At 41.9% G+C, this 20002-nt stretch overlaps 2 protein-coding genes across 2 annotated transcripts in view; one reads left to right on the top strand and one right to left on the bottom strand.

Annotated features, from left to right (window-relative positions):
- Positions 1 to 301: 301 nt before the first annotated feature.
- brcc3 (BRCA1/BRCA2-containing complex, subunit 3) lies at positions 302 to 3148 on the bottom strand. The gene has a single exon (XM_076758926.1). The coding sequence runs from the start codon at positions 3055 to 3057 to the stop codon at positions 2275 to 2277; it is 783 nt and encodes a 260-aa protein (XP_076615041.1). The 5' UTR covers positions 3058 to 3148; the 3' UTR covers positions 302 to 2274.
- A 5176-nt stretch (positions 3149 to 8324) lies between these two features.
- rab27b (RAB27B, member RAS oncogene family) overlaps positions 8325 to 20002 on the top strand; it is a 55799-nt gene continuing 44121 nt past the window's right edge. Inside the window, exon 1 of the mRNA XM_076758028.1 lies at positions 8325 to 8621. The gene's annotated coding sequence lies outside the window, so the exon portion shown is untranslated. The remainder of the gene's footprint in view (positions 8622 to 20002) is intronic.

The following is a 20002-nucleotide window of genomic DNA, read 5'->3' as shown; positions in this document are numbered from 1 at the left end:
ACAGTGAGAGAACTCTGCTCACTAACAGCACTTTCCTATGAATTATTGCTATTCTTAAAATTAAAATATACTTCACTTTGTTGTTTATTTATAATTCATAAGCTTTTTTATCTTTGGAGAGTTCTGAGGTTTCATTTATTGGTATTGTTATATTGAGTCATTTTGTATCTTTCTATCCTTCTTAATCCTAATTTCCTGAAACTGCTGTCCAGTTATTGAAACAGAACATTATTGATCTCATTGTTTCTGAACTGAAGTGAAACTGACAGTGAAGTCTGTTTACCCCCGGGTCCCAGTATAGTAACAAAGGAGATTTTTATTTGACAGCTATGGATGTAAATAGAAAAGCACCACGTGAGTCAAATCTGAATAAGGCTCCTTTAAGATAAAATGTCAGGCTTTACAAATGTGGGATGTGACAAGGCAGAAGAAAAAGATGAGGCATAGACAGTTGACAGGGTGAACAGAAGTCCATCCATTCCATTAGAATCAACGGTCACAGTGCAACAGGTGTTTAACAGCAGCCACCCACATCCTTTACATCCAATAAGCTTCATTTACACTATACAGCATCTACAGTAACACTTTCATCAGTCCAAAGGCACATTCTCTGTGTCACATGGCCCTCGGTGGGCTCAACTGGCTCTCATTCAGAGTGATTCTGAAAAGGGGAAGAGGGTCCTCATGAACCCAACTGTAGTTCTGCTTGTTTTTGCCCATTTACTCTAAATATTTTACAACATCAGCTTTTATTTTAGTTCACCATTCATTTCTATTACGGATGGCTGAAACAGTCTTATATCACACTATGTAAAACCACCACATAAGAGTATCTTGTTTTTTTGGCAGAATGAAATACCTGAAAAATCAAGGTACAATATGTAGCAAAAAATATATGGACAACCAAACATTACATCCTTATGTGATAGTGGAACATGTCATTCCAGAACCAGGCCATTAATCTGCCGCTATGAGAACCTTCACTATCACAGGAAGGCTTTCTACAAGATGATGGAACCCGGCTGCAGAGATTTGCTCCCATTCAGACACAAGAGCATTGAAATAGACGCTCACAGTTGGTGTTCCAGTTCATCCCAGAGATGCTGGATGGGGTTATGATCAGGGCTCTGTGCAGGCCAGTCAAGTTCTTCAACACCGAGGTGGACAAAGCGTTTCTTTGCTTTTGTGCAAGGAAGCATTGTCAGGTGGAAACAAAGCTACACTATGTAGGTAGACTGGGGTGACCATATACTTTTGGCATCATTTTCAGCACTGCCCACAGTGGGCTGATCCAGCCAAAGACACTGTACTGAAGAGTAACCAAGTATAAAATGTCGAGCATCTAAATCTCTTCTCATCCTCATTTGGTTCTGTACAGTATAAAAATCTATTTGGAGAGACTTTCAACGTTATATAGACAGAAATAATCAATCAACTATTGTCAAAGCTCCTGTATGCATGTGTGGGTACAAATCTGGCATTAATACCAAACTGATTAGTTGATTAATTGATTAACCGCTTCAATCATTTATAAAGCAAAAACGTCAAATGTTGCTGTTTCCAAATGTGAGAATTTGCTGTTTTTCTCTATTCTAAATGAAAGAAAACATCAGCAAACTGTTACAGAACTAAACTTTTAGTCAGTTAGTTTGAAAAATAATCAACACTTTAATCAATAATGAAAATAAGTCCACATTCCATAACTATTCAAGGAGTATAGCAGCAAATCATAACATGACGAGCTAGAACCAAACACTGTTTGACACTTGTTTTAGAAGAGTAAAAGTTGTTTTGGATAAATATATAGATTGACTGATTGATTGTCGATTCGGTCATTCAACTAATTGTATTTAAGCTACATTCCACAAAATAATGCTCATGTTCACTGGAGTGATGGGCAGCAGTACCCAGTCTCTGCAAGTTGATTTTAACACTGTACTGAAGTGATGGAAAGCAGAGGCAGTCAGGAAGAGGGTCTGTGTGTCCTCTGACATGGCTCTACTGTTCAGAACTGTTGCCTAAACATCATGGAGCCCTGAAGAGTCCCAGCTGGTCACCTAAAAATAACCAGTGCAAAACAGATTCATATCTTATGTACACAAATTATTGATCAATAAAGTTATTCTAACCTTGTTGTAGGCTACAAGAACAGTCTGACACCCAGCCCTGTCAGGAAGGTAAGACAAGAGTAAACAAACTAAAACAAGCAAAAACAAAGGTCCTTTTCCTCTGTCCATAACAGAGACCTAGTGGTCTCCAGACGGTCCTCCGGGCTCACAGAGCAGCCAGCTCCTGCTGCAGCCTCTCCTTCTCCCGCTGCAGCTCCACGACGCTCTGCTTGTTCTGCTCCAGCCGGTCCTCCAGCCACTGCAGCAGCGGCCCGCTCACCGCCGACATCTGGCTGCACAGGTTCTTAGTGAACACCGAACCGTTGTGGATCTTGGTGACGGGGTCCAGATGTGCCAGGCTGTGGATCTTGCGGTAGGTGTCCTGCTCCTCCTGGCACAGTATCCGCGGCAGCTCCACGGCCGACTCCAAGCACACCTTCCCGATGGCTTCGCGGGGCACGACGTGGATGGGGATCTCCACCCGCTCGTACTCTGAGCCCTTCTGCGCCTGCACGGACTGGAAGCAGGTGTACAGCATCCGGCCTGTCTTGGTGTTCTTATCCTCGATGAAACAGGAGAAAATGAGGCCCACGAAGCACTGGTCCAGCATCTGGTACATGGCCTGGGTCCTCACGTCAACGTGGGAGGGCCACACGGTGATGTGCGGGTGGGAGTGGTACCAACCGACCACCCGCATCGGCCTGCCGGTGATGTCGGCCAACCTCTCCGCCTCCGTGGAGGCCGCCGACAGCTGCTCCGGGGAGATCTCCACCCGGTCCTTCCTCTTGTCCGAGCGGCGGAGGATGATGACGGAGTGGATCTGGACGATCCGGGTTATTTCCACCTCTCCGATGCACAAACCCATCACCTCTTCCTTTTCTGTGCTCAAGGCGTGATTCATACACACCAGAAAGGCATCTGACTCCAGGTGGACGGCGCTCACTGCCATATTTCTTGACAGAAAGAGATTTCTATCCGGTGCGAGAACGAAAACAGACAAGGAACCAGGGAGCAGTGTTTCACTTCCGTATTCCGAGATGTTACACAAAAACATTCCCGGGTGCTTACATCTACCAAGCGTTCCGCTTATTTTTCGAGACCCGTGAAGAAGTTGCTGAATATTTTCAGTCACTGTGAGTGGACTTTGGTCTGCCTGTTTCCATGTCAGGTTTATTTAAAACGTTTATCATGACGTTATCTTGGTGAAATAGTTGTTTTTTTTTTCTGATTCCACTGCGTCACCAATACTAAATACATCAATCGTCAAACAAAAGAAGGCCAATCCATTGCAAACTGCAAAACGTCCTTTAAAGTAGACAGCACAATACTGTCAGTGTCAGATTATTATTATTATTATTATTATTATTATTATTATTATGAAGCGTCAATTTTAACTACTCTTGCGGCGTATAACAATGCGTCATTGTCAGAGAAGATGCACAATGTCACTGACAGTTAACTGACATCATTCCAGCTAAAATAAAAAGTTGTCATGTCAGCCTTCAGTGACATTTCAATCAAATACTGAAATATGTTGTTCTCATTCATACTTGTATTAATCATGAACAGTGTGTTGACATGCTCGAAAAGAAGAAACATTCAAAAAAAGCAATAGGAAGCATGGATTCTACTACTGGTATTACTGGTTATAACAGAATACGACAAACGTATTTGTCGTGTGTGTATTTCACCACCAGATGTCCTCATTTGCTCAATTTTCAAGGCCAGTTAACGTCCTCATCTGTTTTCCCTCAGTTTGCCAAGTTTGGTGGTTTGTCCGCAGCTCAGGTTCTACCTTTATGTGTCGTGTTGCCCTGTTTGTTTAATTTAATTGTTCATTTATTTTAGCAGACTATTTTATTCTGATGTTACCTTCATATCCTAAACACTAGCGCGTTCTATCATCAACACCAGCTAACAGCTTTTAAGTAACAGCTGACAGCTTTTGCTGTTGTTAAGTTGACAAAATGGAGCAGAAGGTGACTAATTAAATTTTTGGGGGGCTGGTACCTCAACTAAACCACTTCATGCAGACTGAAATAGTAATATTAATATTTCTCTGTGTGTGTATTCTCAGTGGATGAAGAAGGAGACAGTGTTGTGAAATCTCATTCTTATTGCCTGCCTTATGCTTATGTTAGCATTGTCATTGAAAGCATAATAGCATGCTGACTTTAGCATTTAGCTTTAAGCGCGGCATGATAAGTACAGCCTCACAGGACAGCTAGCATGGCTACAAGCTGTTAGACTGACTGCAGGCCAAGACATGATGATTATTCTTTCAGGACTGGCCCACAAATGCCCTCCATTAGCTACCCATGTGTGTAGACTCCTCAACTAAATCAAAATATATTAAGGCTTTTTTTGCCGGATATGTACGGTATATAAGATAATTGTATGTAGAATATCAACAAAAAATGGTTAAACAGCATTGCAGTATGGAGACAGACACTTCTATTAGAAATGACCATGACTGGCTGAAAAACATGGCCTCCATCAACCAAACAGCTTTGCAAGGTGCGGAACTGAGCAGGAAAATGGCCATAACTCATTAACAATTTGTCCACTCATCATAAATCTGGGTACATATCCTCAGACCGTGATTGGGAACAGGTCCACAGAGGCTCTTTTCTTCAGTATTGTTCAGTACTTTCTTATTCAGATTTTCTAACGTGAGTAACAGATACAATAGACATCTCTGGTTCCTGAATACTTAGACTGGAGAAACATAACATGTGAATCCACTATTGTGTCTCCATGGTAACAGGTTGTGGTGGTAAAACTTTGATCCTGAACGTAGCTTGACATCAGCACATATACGATCGGATGTAAATCCACTCAAGTGTTTGGCTTCATAACACAGAGAGACACGCAAACTGAAGCACAGCGCAAACCAACACATACATGTCAACTATAGTTACTATAAGCTTCCTAGAAATGTGTGTGTGTGTGTGTGTGTGTGTGTGTGTGTGTGTGTGTGTGTGTGTGTGTCCAGCAGTTAATAAAGCTTTTGCTTTGGCACCTCACGTGTTTGCAGAGGCACATGGTATCCATGACGACTAAGATGCAGCCAGTAAGATTTGAATGAAAGATAAACTGGAGCACACAAAATAAAAGTAGAAGACATTTGTGAAAGAAAACAGTCTATTACTTGATATGTCAGACTCTGCATTAGAGAAACAGACCCAGACGATTTCGATAATGTTTGATTTTTCTTCTTGTGATGCTCAGTTCCAAGCTCACTGTCTACAGATGAAGACAAAAATCTTTAAACATGTGTCACAAATATATAGTTTTTTTTTTTTTTGTGATTTTTAGCAAATGCTACTCAAACAGGAGGAAACAGTGCGTTCATTGGGGACTATTTTGAGGTGCGGATTAAGACACATTTGGTGCTTTAGTGAGTAGCACAGTATGAACGTGTCACCCAAATTAATTTTTATGAAATAAACTTTCTAGAATATAACTAATCAGTTTCATCAACATAAATACACAGAGGCAGCAGGCTAATCCAATAATGAAAAATAATCACGCCAATAAGCCTATTATTGCTGCTGGACCGCCCTGTTAACACAGGGGTGTGCCTCCCTTTGAGTGAGGTGAGCTGGAGAGCAAACAGATTTTTGACCGCAGTCAAAATGTTGTTTCTGAAAGGCTAAACACCAGCAAACATGGACCGAAGCAGCAAAAACGTCTCTGAAGATTCTCATTCATCCAGGTCATGGTACTTCTATGTGCTTCCAAAGGCAACTGTTTAGAACTGAAGAGGCCTCCTGGATGAGAGGCGAAACGTCTTCTAGAACCAGTTGCCTTTGGAAGCACTTAGAGAAACTGAAGCAGAACATTTCATTGCATGAAAACCTGTTATGATTTTTAGAAGTGCATCACACAACTCACCAACAATCCACATCCACCTCTGGAATGAAATTCTACAAAAAGTAACTCATTTAGAGCCTAATCTTTATCATTAACTGTGTGGAAATACAGTTTTTCACAGTGCAAAACTATAAAAAGAGACTTGAGAACTTTACAGGTGTGGAGGACGTGCTGAGCTGGTCACTAAGCGCCTGATGTGTAGAATCATAATTATGGTAGTTTGCCTTTGTGAGACAATTGATGAGCGATAATTAATTGAGTCAACTCATCACTGTGTTTTGCAAAATACAACCTGTCAAAATGGGTCCAAGGTTATTTCTTGTCACAGTGTTTGTTAATATCAAGCGGTGACAGGAAATGAACCTGTTTCCTAGCAACCTATTTCCAGTAAGGGGTCTTTGGAGATTTGTGTTTGGATCATGTTCCACAAACTTGATTTTTTTTAATTTATCCTTCTTTTTTTGCCTTTTACTTTGTTTCTGTAAACTTGCTGCATCCATTTCACGGCTGAGTTGCATGCAAACCTCAGTTTATATTTCATGACAGTAAGAACAAATATTTACTTAAGACCTTTGATATTTTCACAGTTCATACTGAATCCATACACACATCACACATCAGTATACTCGACCATCTATTTCACATTATCGATTTCCTTTTACTTTTAATAAGTCAGTGCTTTGACTTAGAAGAATCTGAATCTGTATATTTTTGACAAGATGGTCAGATTTCCTGTAAAAATAACACACTGTGGGATTTACTGCAAACAGCACTAAGCCTCACAGTGAGCCATTCATCTGCTGCACCATCTAATAACACTATATTGTATTTGTTCTCCTCTTCTATTCTTTTATATTTAGTCATCTAAAATATCAGTACAAGAATCGTTTGTGTTTCCACCTGTTGAACATTTAGGCCAGAGTAAATGAGGAAGTAACCTGCAGGTGCTAGGACCCTGTGGGCTCACATCTCTTCAGGTTTGATGCCAAATGTGTAGCCTCCATACACACGATGCTGCCTTCAGATGGTGTAAGAATTATCAGCTTCCATTCATGTGTGTAGTGAGTTTTGGTGAAGGGTGAGTTTTAAATAATCAGTCAATAATTTAGGAATGTATGAATGAATAACTAAATAACATTCATGTAAAATGTTTTAAAAGTTTCTCTGTTTGAGCTGTAGGCAAGAATAGAAGTACAGTTTTACATTTCACAAAACAAACATGTTTATTGCAAAAGTATTTTGTTATATTAATATAAATTTTGCCATTTTAGGATTAAAACAATTGAGATAAAATTCGTTCATGACAAATTGTCCAAAAATGAAAAAATATGGCATTGGTAGTTACAAAATGTGCAACGTTCTCTTTACAAATCACAAAAGGAGAATCTAACTCACTATTTTTTTAAGAGAATGACATGGGGCAAACTTTTCCAGCAAATACTGAAAATGAAGATATTCTTGTAGAAAGTGCCATACAGAAGAATACATGCACAACTCTGTTTGTTGTTCTTTTAATTAAAAGACATAAAAAACAATGGTTTGATATTCTGAGAATGATTATTTTTCACTTTCTTGGTGAGTGCTGGATGAAAAGATTGATACCACTATCATATTAAATTGAAGCTACAACCAGGACTCAGTTAGCTTAGCTTAGCATCAGGACTGCCAGGTAGGAAATAGCTAGCCTGGCAAAAAGGTCAAAAAAAAAAAAAACAAAAACAAAAACAAAACAAAAAACTTCCTACAAGCACCTTTAAAGATCATTAATGAACACATCACACTACATGTTTAATCCACTTATTCCAAGATAAAACATATTTTGTAACTCATTAGCTGTCATTAGACAACAGCTAATGTTAGCATTCAACCACTTCCTAGCTAACATTAACATTTGACAGTTACACGACACAGTAGAAAACGCGTAAATTCATTCTGAAATATCAAAGCACATGTTGGATGCCCTTATGTTGTTTTCCCTTGAAACATGGCCTAAGGTCCCTCCAAATGTTCACTGTCATTGTCTCCACATCCTGAGCCTGACATCCAAGAAAAATGGCTGCCAGGTGAATGTGATCCATGGCTTAATGGATTCTTCCAAACATTTGTTGTGTGAAAAGATGTGCTTGTAAACTCACTCTCAGGATATAGCTATTCGTGGAAAAACTTCCTCTAACAGCATGCAGTCATCAGAAGCACATGAATTACTCTACTACTGATACTATCAGTAGAGTAAACTAACCTGGCTCATGAGGGTCCAAGCACAGCTCAAGTTCCCTACCAAAGAGGGACAATTCCGAGTTTTCGCGGAGTCCCTGAATGCGGCAAGAACGTCAACCCTCCACCCCTCGAGGAAGCCGAGCGACATCCATCAGGCTTGCTGGACTCTCAGACGCACGCTGGAGCACTCCTCCGCCTGCACCCTCACCAAACAGTCCGCCGGGCCGTCACACCGCAGCTCCGGCCAGGTGTGCTGATCTCTGCGCGGACCTTCCTCTCCATTAGGACCGTGGGAGAGATGCGACGTCTCGGAGGAGGAGGAGGAGACGAACTGGCCAGGCAGCATCAACAGCAGCAGCAGCAGCAGCAGCAGACACCTGAGAGGAGGATCTGAGTTTGTTTCTGTAACGTCAAAGAAAGGTAAGTGCGAAAGAGAAAAGAAAGAAACGCGCATCCTTCACGCTCGGCTCGTGCCTGGTTGCAGATGGTTGTTTGGTAGTTGTTTATTGGTGCGTTTCCGTGTTACTTGTCGTTCCCAGCATCAGTAGAAGGCAGGCGGTATGAGTCATAGCCCGGCGCAGGGCTGCTGGAGAATCTGCTGAGGAGCAAAGTGTCTGCAGCCTCCAAAGCCACAGTCCTTTATCAGCCGCTGCACACGCCAGGCGCTGCACCTTTGTGCTGCAAAGTGTGTGTGTGTGTGTGTGTGTGTGTGTGTGTGTGTGTGTGTGTGTGTGTGTGCGCGCGAGTGCGATCTGTCATGCATTTTGCTGCCTTGAGTTGTATGTATCTGGAGTCTGTGTGGGTGTGCATGCAGGTGTGTGTATGTGACATGATACTTCACCTGATTGGAGTGCATGTCCTGAAATCCATCAGGTTTTTATAAGAACTTAATTGTAAATAAGGGGGCACTGGTGTCTGCTCCTGGTCTGGAGCTGTTCTGATTGGCCCCTCAGTTCCAGTGAAGGGGAATCTTAATGCTGCAACATGTTATTTTTCAGACAGCAGTACAACTTTGTATCAACAGTTTGTGTTTGACCCTCTGATGTTTCCTCTGCGCGATGCTCCATTTAGTAGTTTCCCCAGTTTGGTGTGGAGGAACTTGACAGGCCTGAAGAGCCTTGACCTCCACCCCGTCCAGCTCCTTGATGAACTGAAACACCAACTGTGAGCCTGATCACCCAACACCAGTGTTGGACCTCACTAATCATTTTGTGTGTGAATGGGAGCAGGTCTTTGCAGCCAGGTTCCAACAAGTGGTGGAAAGGCTGAAACCGATGCAGCTGAATCTCATATCATGTTCAACTGTTAGGCAACGTTTAAAGGTCCTGAGATGCTGTTTTCTCTGTTAGTTTCTTACTCTGAGGGATCGGTTCTCACGTGAAAACTCTATTTTCTGCCCAAGTTAGAAAAGTTTTGGTGATTCAACAGAAGGGTTTTCTGTTTCTTTCACTCGCAAAACACACACACACACACACACACGCACACGCACACACACACACACCCTGACACGCACACGCACACGCACACGCACACACCCTGATGAAGCAGGTATTCTTAGTTTTTGGGGTTATACTCTCAAAATAATACCTTAATGTGTTTTTGAAACTTTGATTGTTGCTTATTTAGTCAAACATACACACAGTTTTAGACAGTGTTCTCCATCATAACACACAGGAGCCTTCTGTATAATTGAATAGTTCTGTGTCAGGGCCGTCAGCCTGTATCCTTTCAGCAGAGAAATCACGTGCTAATCCACTGAACAGTTTGATGTCGTGGATGGCTCTAAATACTAGGATACCCATGAGACTTAACCGCCGTTGCCATGGAGAAGAAGCCAGTCAGTGGCACATATCTGAAGCGTTTTCTTTAAACTGCTGAATACCTCTCCTTCAGTTTTTATGTCCACAGCTTTTACCTTTGACCTTTGATCAAGCGCCATATTTTCTAACAGCAGTTGTTCATAGACAAAAATCTAGACTGGAAGTTGTTAAGCTGTTGATTTTCTACATTGAATTGTTGTCCATTCATCCAAAATATATCAATATTTGCATGCCAACAAAATAAGAAATAAAACTGAATTTGTACTTGTCAAAATCAAAGCAGAGTAACACTTAATGGTTTGGATAGACAACAATGTGTGTCTGTGATGAAAAGCTGTTGGCATATAGGGGACCATGCACATTTCTATATATTCTGTATATATAAACATTTTGCATGCAGTGGGCAGAAGATCCAGATGAAAACAAATTGAAACATACTGACCAAAATTTGACAAGCTCCCATGATCATTAGCATGCACTTCTGAGACATTTCCTAACTTCTGCCAATCGCTTCCTGTCTTCTGTCGAGTTGTGCAGAGTGCCAGGCTTCTTATAGTGTCATGAGGTAAAAATACCACCTATGGAACAAACTATTGAGGATGAACACCACTAAATGCAGTGGAGCACTGAACGTTTTTAAGCTTAAGCCCTTTTCAGCATCAGGAAAAGTCCTTTGGCTCCCTGCAGTTCCTGCTGGCACTGCACAGACATCACTCACCTGGATTCCTCTGATGCTGAAGAAGACGATTATGAGACAAGATCCTTCCTCCTTTTTAACATGGAGCTCTGTCCTCGCTGGACATTGGACAGAGGGAACTCCTCCGATTGTAGCAGTGTGTGTGAGATGTGAGTGTGTTTTAGTGATGACTCCGAGAAGAAGTGGTGTGACGTTGGTGGTAGATGGTGTCAGCGTCGACTGAGACAGGTCAGGGCAGCACGGGGGGGGGGGGGGGGGGGGGGGGGGGGTTCATTATCTGTGCATGTCTGAAGAACTCGTGTTTGGTTGCACCTCTACAGTTTACACTAAATATGATAGAAGTCTTTGCGATGTGTAGAAGACTTTTCAGCGTCTGCTACAAATCAGATAGCACCACTCTCCACATCCTTCTCATTTGAAATTCACCGTAAACTGTTCCGCCAGGTGTTTCCCTGAATGACGGATAATATTTCAGACAGACGCACGCGAGCAGCTCCCCTGCCACTGTGACAGTAATGAGTATCTCTCTCCGTCCCATAGGCGGACTCAGGGTATTTGTTGACTCATAAATCAGTTTGTAAACAAAGGTGGAAGGAGCTGAGGTAATTAGTGGAAGCAGCCTTTATTGGTTTGATAATGCACTCGGCATCCCTTGAGCTGCTGGCAGCTTTATTGTTTCGCGTCTCCAGTATCAATCCAAGTCGATTCCTCGCTGATGGACTCATAATGGAAATTGCAGATTATGTTTGGCTTGTGGGTTTGTCATCTCGGCTGGTGTTATTGTACACTGAAGGCCACAGCTTCCTCAAAATTGCTATTCATTTGTGAGAATTTCACAACAAGATGAATTAATCAGCAAAAGCAGAGCAAAACAGCAGAGCGGCGGCTGCAGGAGAGTTGACAGTTTTTAGACTCTGACAGCACTCCACGGCAGCTCTGCCCGGTGCTGCATTCAGGTGCAGTGAGATTTATGGTAAATATATACTGCTGACATGGGCAAGCGGTTAGTGCTCTGCTCCTCAAACTTTTTGATCTCTTTCCTCTTTGTCACAGGTTGCTGTCTGTGAAGTCTTGATTGGTTAACCTAAAGATGTTTTAGAGACGGTTTTTAGAGTAAAAGTCTGTCACTTGACTATTTGTGCAAAAAAAAAAAAAAAAAACACTTCTAGCAACAGCTGATGCAGAGAAAAGCCTACAGGCGGACTCTGCAAGGAGGCACTCTGGGGACTGACACTTGCCATCATATCATTAATTGAAACTCCTGTGGCTGCTGCTTAATTTGCATTTTCATTTGCACACACCACTCTGTGAAAATGATCTCTGAATAACCAAGTTAGTCATTTTCCATACAAACACCGCACATGGACGAGAGTTATAACAGAGACACGTCGGCCTGCCATGAACGCAGGGGCGTCCTCTGCACCCGTCATGTAGTCAGCGAGTTAAACAACAGATACGATGACAGACAATGAGCCACCCTCTAAAATCAGAATGAAAGTCACTGATGTCTGGAACATCGAGGCCGGGATCAATACGTGCTGGAAAAAAACATCCAGATGTTCCCTCCTGGAATTCCAGCTGTCAGAAATGCCCCTCGCTGTGCTCTGTTGTCTCTTTGAAGCGAGCGAGTGGCCGTGCAGTGAATCTAAAAAAAAAACAGTTTCAGTTAATTCTGTGATGGCGAGCGGCGGTGAATGACGGTGTGTGAGCTCATCACGTTGAACGTCACTTTGTGTCTGTTTCTGGGACATTTTGCAGCAGCACTCAAAACTTCTGGAAATGCTGAGGTTGAAGAGCGTCTGTCTGAATCCCATCCAGACTTTCCTGTGAAAGACCCACCGCGACTCTTCTCTCTCCGACATTGTTATAAGACGCTGTATAAAATATCTAATAATACCATCGAATCAGAAAGGAGACCCGGATGATGCTGGGACCATACATCGCTCCCTCGCTCCTGCTCTGTCTGCCACCTCGTCTTCCCACACAGGGCTGCTGTCTGACTGAGATAATCATAATCTGGAGTTACAGTCAAACTATTTGAACGTGTCCAGGCCTGCAGACATTTCATGCCATTATCATTTAGTTTCCATGAGGCATATAAACGTTTTCCATGGTGATGTTTGAAAACCCGGTTCACCCGGAGAGAATGACAGCCTGTGAGAGTCCAGGTTTGGTGTTTTGCTTTGGTGATTCTGTGACCTTTTTAACTCTGGGACAACTCTCCCTACCCAGGATGCCCTTTTCCTCTCACCCTCTGTCTTTCTCGGTCTCTGCCTCTCTTTCCTCCTCCTGCCACCCACCTGCAGTGTATTGACCAGAAGCAGCAGGATTCAGCCTTCCTAAGATGATTAATGCATAAATAAGATTTCCACCTGATAGCAAGAGCACTGGTGAGTGTGTGTGTGTGTGTGTGTGTGTGTGTGTGTGTGTGTGCTGCTCTGATTGGCAGTCAGCAGAATGAAGTTTTAGTGATAGTAAAGGTTTGTTGGCAGCAGTAAGTGAGTTGAGGCTCAGTTGCAGGTTGGAGCCAAACTCCTGTTTCCTTTTTTTTTTTTTTGCAGGGCTAATGAGCCTAATGACAAACCAGCGCTGCCATGAAGAAATGCCGGTCAGTAGAAACTCAGTGACCTGATGGAGCTGGGATTTATTACACCAGATGAGGTTTTCAGTCATAAACAGTCTATTATTTAGATGGTGTTTCCTTTCAGACAGTGTCATTCATGATCCATTACTTGCATTATTTATAGATGACTGTTTGCTATGAAAATGCTAACAAAAATATTATGTCATTTTAGCTCCTGAGTGCTAACGCTGTTACAATGGAGACAGTACTGCTCAAAAGCAATACATTATAATTGGCACTTCAACTCATACTGAAGCGACTATAATCAATATTTTTTATAGCTTATTAATAATGGATCACATGAGTACATCTATGTGAACGAGGTGGCTTACAGTGATGAACCCACAGAGAAATCTGCAGTGCACAGATCGCAGGCTGTTGTTGCTCTATATCTGCTGAAGTGTTGGCTGACGGCAAATTTGTTTTTACAGGTTTGCCTTCTGCCCCCAAGAGGCCAAAAAAGTGATGAGCAGGTTTAAAATTAAGCTGAAACAATTGGTCAGTGAGTAGATTAGTCCATTTTTGGAGAATTAATCAGCAGCGATTCTGATAATTGATTAATTGTAATTAGCTGAAGCTCCTCAAACGTGAAGATGAACATGTCTGAAATGATAATGAACTAAATATCATTTGGTTTTGGACTGTTGGTTGGAAAAGCCTTGAGTTTAGTCAACATTTTTCACTTTTTTTTTTTTTAGCATTTTCTTGACTGTATGATTCATCAGTTACCGTATTGGTGGCTTCTCATTTTGTAACCCCATGCTGCTTTGTAGAAGTATTCCATTAGCAACATGTCTTCCCATGAAAAGAGAAATCCTTCTGGGTTCTTACTCTATAAACATGAGTGGGATATACTGTGCCTTCTGCACAACTGCATTGCAGTGTTTTCTGTTGTGCAGTGGACAGATGATCACATATTATGGCCAGATGGCAAGTCCATCCACAGGCAGGGAGATTTTAGGATCCATGAAATTCAAAATATTTGGATTTTGACTCATTGTCATTTTTTTACAGCCATTTCACAAGATTTTGATTGGTTTAAGTCCCAAGCACTGTGCTGTTGTTTTAAGCTCTCTGTAGTGTTTGTAGTCTTCTGGTGTGAGGATGGAGACGCTGTGACACATTCAGGTTAACGACTTGATCTCAAGTGTGTCGCTCTGTCCAGCCAGTCAGTCTGGATAATTTACAGCCGGATAAACAGGCAAGGGGCTGAAGCACGGAGGATTTAAAAGACTTAGGATGATAAACACCGACAGCCATACAGACGCACAATAACAGATTCAGGAAGTTACACACGGCATTCAACTGTTGAGCAAATTTTGGGTGAAACTGCTGCAATAGATAAAATCGCATTTACTCTATATGTGGTGAGAATAAATCAAATAAATAACATATTGTAGCAGTAGGAGAATAGAGGTGTCACAGTTTCAAATCTAAATTGTAAATCGATTGAAATGAGCTTTCAGTTTCGATAATTGAAATCAAAGGCAGGATCTGTCATTCTTCTGGTGCTCTTCTTTAGCTTGGATATCAGCTCAGAAAGACTGTGATGTGGAAGACCAAAAGATGTGTGATCTGCCATTAAGTGCCCACATTGTCTCCAACATTTGTCCAGTTCTCTTTCCCACTACTGCTGTATGTAGTCTGTTGAGTTGTTCTTCATCAATAACATCTTTGGATACAAGTCCCCAATAAACTATCTGGTGGGTCCAGAGTGGTGTGCTTTAATAGACGTCTGTGTGACGGCAGAGGGTTCTTCCTCACTCGGTCCCTTCACCTCTGTTACGTAATAGTGCAGCACTTGCAAATATCTATGAAAGTCCCATTTCTCTAAACCAAACTTTTCACACATAGATGGGAAGTCTAGTAAGACTGTGATGTGATACCATGCCTTATCCATTGTCTGTGTCTTAAATTTTGGGATGCAGGTTTAAAATTTAAGTCATATGCTAGCTACCTAAGTAGCTTTATCTCCTTCTGGATCTGAAACTTCTCCAAGTTGAAACACACACCTGAAGAAAAACAAACCCATTGATTCTGGATATCAGATAGACTGCCCAACAAAGGTTGTACGGATCTACCTGATTGACAGTGTTTATAATAATGTTTTGGCACTATACTCAGAATTACACCAAAGAATCCAAGGTCTTCACTGTGCTGCAGCATAATAACCCCTCAGGTGAGGTAGAACCACCCCGCCTCCTCCTTTGTTAGCTGCAGTGTAGTATATCTTATTCATGGTTCGTGGTATACTGGGTGCTGCTTTTTCAAAGCTACAAAAGCATCGTCTGCATACAGATATATCTTATGTTCCGTTCCTCTTATTATTATTATACTCTCAAGGGCTTTCTCCTGGCTTATTAATTGAGCTAATGGTTCAGTATATAAGTTGAGGAGTTCTCAACTAGCCGGGCACCCCTGGCAGCATCCTCGTTGGAGATGTATAGTCTTGGATAGTAAACCACCATCTTTATTGTAGCAGTTGGGGACGTGTAGAGTTTTAATACATTGGATGAGTTTCTTCCAGAAGCTGAATTTCTTCATGACTTGACAAAGATACTTCCACCCCACTGACTGAAATGCTTGTCAGTATTTGCTTGATTTTCTGTTTGGAAAACTCGGAAAAAAGCGATATTGTGACATAGGTAGGAGGTCATGGTGAGTGTTTGGATTGAGAACAAGTTGGACTTTGACTCAGGGGACTGATGTTCACATCATGTCTTCCATCAGCACTCAGTGTTGGTTTGAACACAATCTTTCTTTCACCTTGAACAAGCTGTTTTTCTGCCTAAACCAAACCAAACCTTAACCAGAAGTTTGGTTATGGTTGAAGGTAGCTGATCAGAAAACACCCTTTTGAATAAACATATACGTTTTGGGAGACCTTGACAAATGATATTGTGCTGATAGATTTAGAAAACTATGTATGAACTGTTTCAACAATGACAAATAAACATTTTTTCTGTAGATTGTAAGAGTGTTGTAGCAGAAATGTTTATAAAAGCATCTAAGAAACTGACTGTAGACTGTGTTGATACTGATAGTGTGTACAATATAGTTTTTCTTACTTTCTTACTGTGCTGGAGGTGTCATGGAGACATGTTTTTAGATTAGTTCAAATATATCTGACATTTCTGTATTCCAATTACTTTAGTTACTTATTGGCTGACATGTCTGCTGATGCTGATTTATTGGCGAGAGGCTGAATTAGCTAATGTCAGCCCAAGTATTTTACCAGTTTATCTCTATTCCTGAGACAATTTGGTAAAAAATACATTCCTGAAAGTTTGCTACGCCGCAGAGACAGTCCAGACTGTGACTGAGAAACAGACCTCTTGACAGAATGAGAGCAGAAATCTGGACAGAACTGCAGGATCAATAATGAAGACTGTTCTGCTGGACGGTAAATCAGCTCGGCAGCACATTCTCTCCCCTCAGCTGCCACTTTTATCCTCGCTTATAAATACCAGGATTACTTCTTGTCATGACATGGAACTTCTTGCCGTGTACTGCTGTTTTAATGATGGAGGCTAATGTCGATTTATACACAGCAGAGGCACACTGCTCTCTGAGGGATCCGTCTGATATACAGTCTCTCCATCGTTGTACTGTGGTCACCAAACATGAAATCAGCCACGAGGACACATAAGTGACTGAATAACATCAAACTGCTCTCCTGCTTATTGATGGTAACTGACAGTACTCACTAAACACTCTACACTGCCTGTATTCAGGGTCAACACAGTGGGGAAAACAACAAATTCATAAGGCTTGAGGAAATTGTGGTGGACATTTTTAGACCAAACAATTCATTGATGAATTAATCTGCATGTTGATTTATACTGCGAATAATCACTAGTTTGCGGCCTTAATGAAAAAAGCTCGACTTCTGTTTGTCTGTAACAGGTAACATGTTTGTGATGTTGGTAAATAATCCTTTCAACTAAGATGAAAGCGTCTTATCAACCAGCAAACTGGAGAGCTGAGATCATTTTTTTTTTTTAGATAAACTGACCATGAATTAATAAACTGAAAAGCAATGAGATTTATATGTCACTGCCAAGAATGCGCCATGGGACTGAACTCAATCTGTGCTTGTTTGTCTCGTTCTCTCATCTTTTCATTCATTCCCTCGTTGCTGCTTTCTGTAGTCCATGAGGCAGACTTCTTTTATTTGCTTCCAGAAAGTCACAGGATAAATGATTTCACCCCGCTTTTCCCTGTCCTGTCTTCACTGCTGCCGGTACACCTCCATCTTTCACAGGAGAGATGAAAATGATTCAGCCTCTCTTCTTTCTTTTGGTTGCTTTGACAGATTTTGATGCGGAGGTGTGGGCACCTGGAGGCAGAACCTCGGTACAGCATTTATAATGTCCTCTGCTTCTGGGGGGAAACCTTGACATTTTGATTCTTCTGCACAATATATTTTTTAATATTTCATCCCCATTCTCTCCACTTTGACAGGCAGGCGTCGGGCAAGGGCTCTATTAAACTGCTGCCTCACATTTTCTTTTTCTTTTTCTATTCCATGCTAAACTGAAGGGGGTTTGTTTCCGCATTTCAGGAGGACATTTCTGCAGAATTGGAATCATATTTTCTTTTACCACGGAGCCAAATGAGGCTGCATGGTGGAAGAAAATGGGCATAAAATGTAGAATATCACTTTATCAAGAATTGACTTGGAGTGGTAACTGAACCTTCTTTTTAGCCAACAGCTCAAACTTAGAGAAATTGGCTGCTTGTGCATAAGAGATTTTCTGTGATGTGTGGCTTGGTTTGAGCACAGAAGATTCAGCACAACACTGGAATATATTATCACCTCCAGGTTTGACGGTTTTATTCCCAAGAGCAAGACCCTAATGCTGCTGCAGTTTAGCAGCGTGGTTCTTTAAAGCAGAGACTGCCAGGGTTAGATGTTCAGATGTTCACAGCAAGGCACCAACACTGCCAAGTGTGGAAGTTCAGCTGTCGAAAGCAAAGCACAGACACCACCAGGTTTGGAGTACAGCTTGCACTAAAGGCCTGGTCACACCAGGATTTAGCCCTCTGAACCGCAGGGTCCGTCACTTCTATGGAGACAACACAATCATAGCTCGAAGCCAGGAGAACTCAAATGCTAAAAAGATTACTTGGTTGGTTAATAAACTAGTGGACTGACAGAAAATCAGTCCACCAGGCAAAAAACAGGTTAAGATATCAGTTTGCGCTTTGGGAACTTTTGACAGGCATCTTATTAGCCCTTTGATGGATCAGTGTGTTGACCAAAATAGTGCACAGTATGCTCGTTTTTAGGACATAGTTATTTGTCTGGTAATCAGACTGTCTGTGCTGTAAAAGGAAGCGGCAGATTAGAAACTAATTGCAGCTCATTAATAATAAATGTAAACAGCAGCAGCGGAGGTGCAGCATTCACAGAAATGCCTTACTGGGGAGTGCATTGTGTCTGTTTGTGTGTGTGTGTACAGAGACACAGATACAGAGGTTTTGAAGTATCACAAAGATGCTGAAATTTGCTAACTTCGCGGCCACATTAAACTGTTTGGAAAAATGGGCAAGAATTTGCCGTTGGGCGCTTGTTGTGGTTGTTTCATTTAAAATCACTCTATCTAAGACTAAGGCTGATGGTTTGAAAGAGGAGTGAAAGATGCATCTGCATCAAACTGGAGCAACCGTCACTGAACAGAGGAGGCGGTCTATGACTCCACTTACCAGCCACTTGCAATGCAGTCCTGAGAGCCCTCCACAGGCAGTTTAACACCCATTCACACCATGACTCATGTGACCCTAACAACTCGCATGATGGCTGGGTGTGACCTCAACAACTCTCAAGGTGTGAACGATCCTGCAAGAGGATAAATGCCTGAGACCCCCCTACAAGTCAGTCAGAACTGAAGATGCCTCTTGGCTGCAGGGCGAAATGTCTTCTAGAACCTCAAGCTTGTCCAGTTGCCTTTTTAAGGACTGAGAAGTACCGTGAACTGGATGAGTGAGAATCTTCGCAGACCAGAGTCTACCTCATCAGGGACTTCTTCAGCTATGGCCTCTGTGAAAGTAGAAGAAATCCTTCCAGAGGTGTCCACACCAATGTCTTCACAGGCCTCCAGTGTCTTGACAGCCTCCGTAGACTCTGGTATCTTTAGAGCCTCGGTAGACTGCAGTTTTTTGACGGCATCATCAATCAACCAGGAGACAAATATTTCTGCTGCCTGAGTGTTGGCTGCGTAGGTTGGGGAAGAAGTCCTGACTCACACATCTCAGAGGTGATCTTTGGTCTCTCAGAGGAGAGATCAAAGATGTGGAATACATTGACTGATATGCCATCCTCGCCATCTAAAATATCATCAAACTGCGTCAGCTCATCAAGGTTGATGATCCCTGAGATAGAGATGTTAGTAATCTCAGTGCTTGCTGAGTTTATGGAGAAAACATTAGAGCTGTCCATGCTCTTTGCTTGTTTGTCCATGTTGCTTGTTAGATAGTTGTTTTAGTCTAAGTGTTATCCCTTAAAAAGTGTGTGATAAATGTGTGATAAATTTACACGTGGACACAGGAGCTTTATCATGCTGCCACTTTAAACAGCAGATGGGATCATATTATAAGCATATGTAATCTTTGGACACATTAAACTCATTTCTCATGTGCTTCTAGCTGCATGCATTTT

The sequence above is a fragment of the Chaetodon auriga genome, chromosome 19 (assembly GCF_051107435.1).
Source record: "Chaetodon auriga isolate fChaAug3 chromosome 19, fChaAug3.hap1, whole genome shotgun sequence".
NCBI classification, from domain to species: Eukaryota; Metazoa; Chordata; class Actinopteri; order Chaetodontiformes; family Chaetodontidae; genus Chaetodon; species Chaetodon auriga.
The sequence above is the reverse complement of the archived record's forward strand: the minus strand, read 5'-3'. Positions and strand labels throughout refer to the sequence as shown.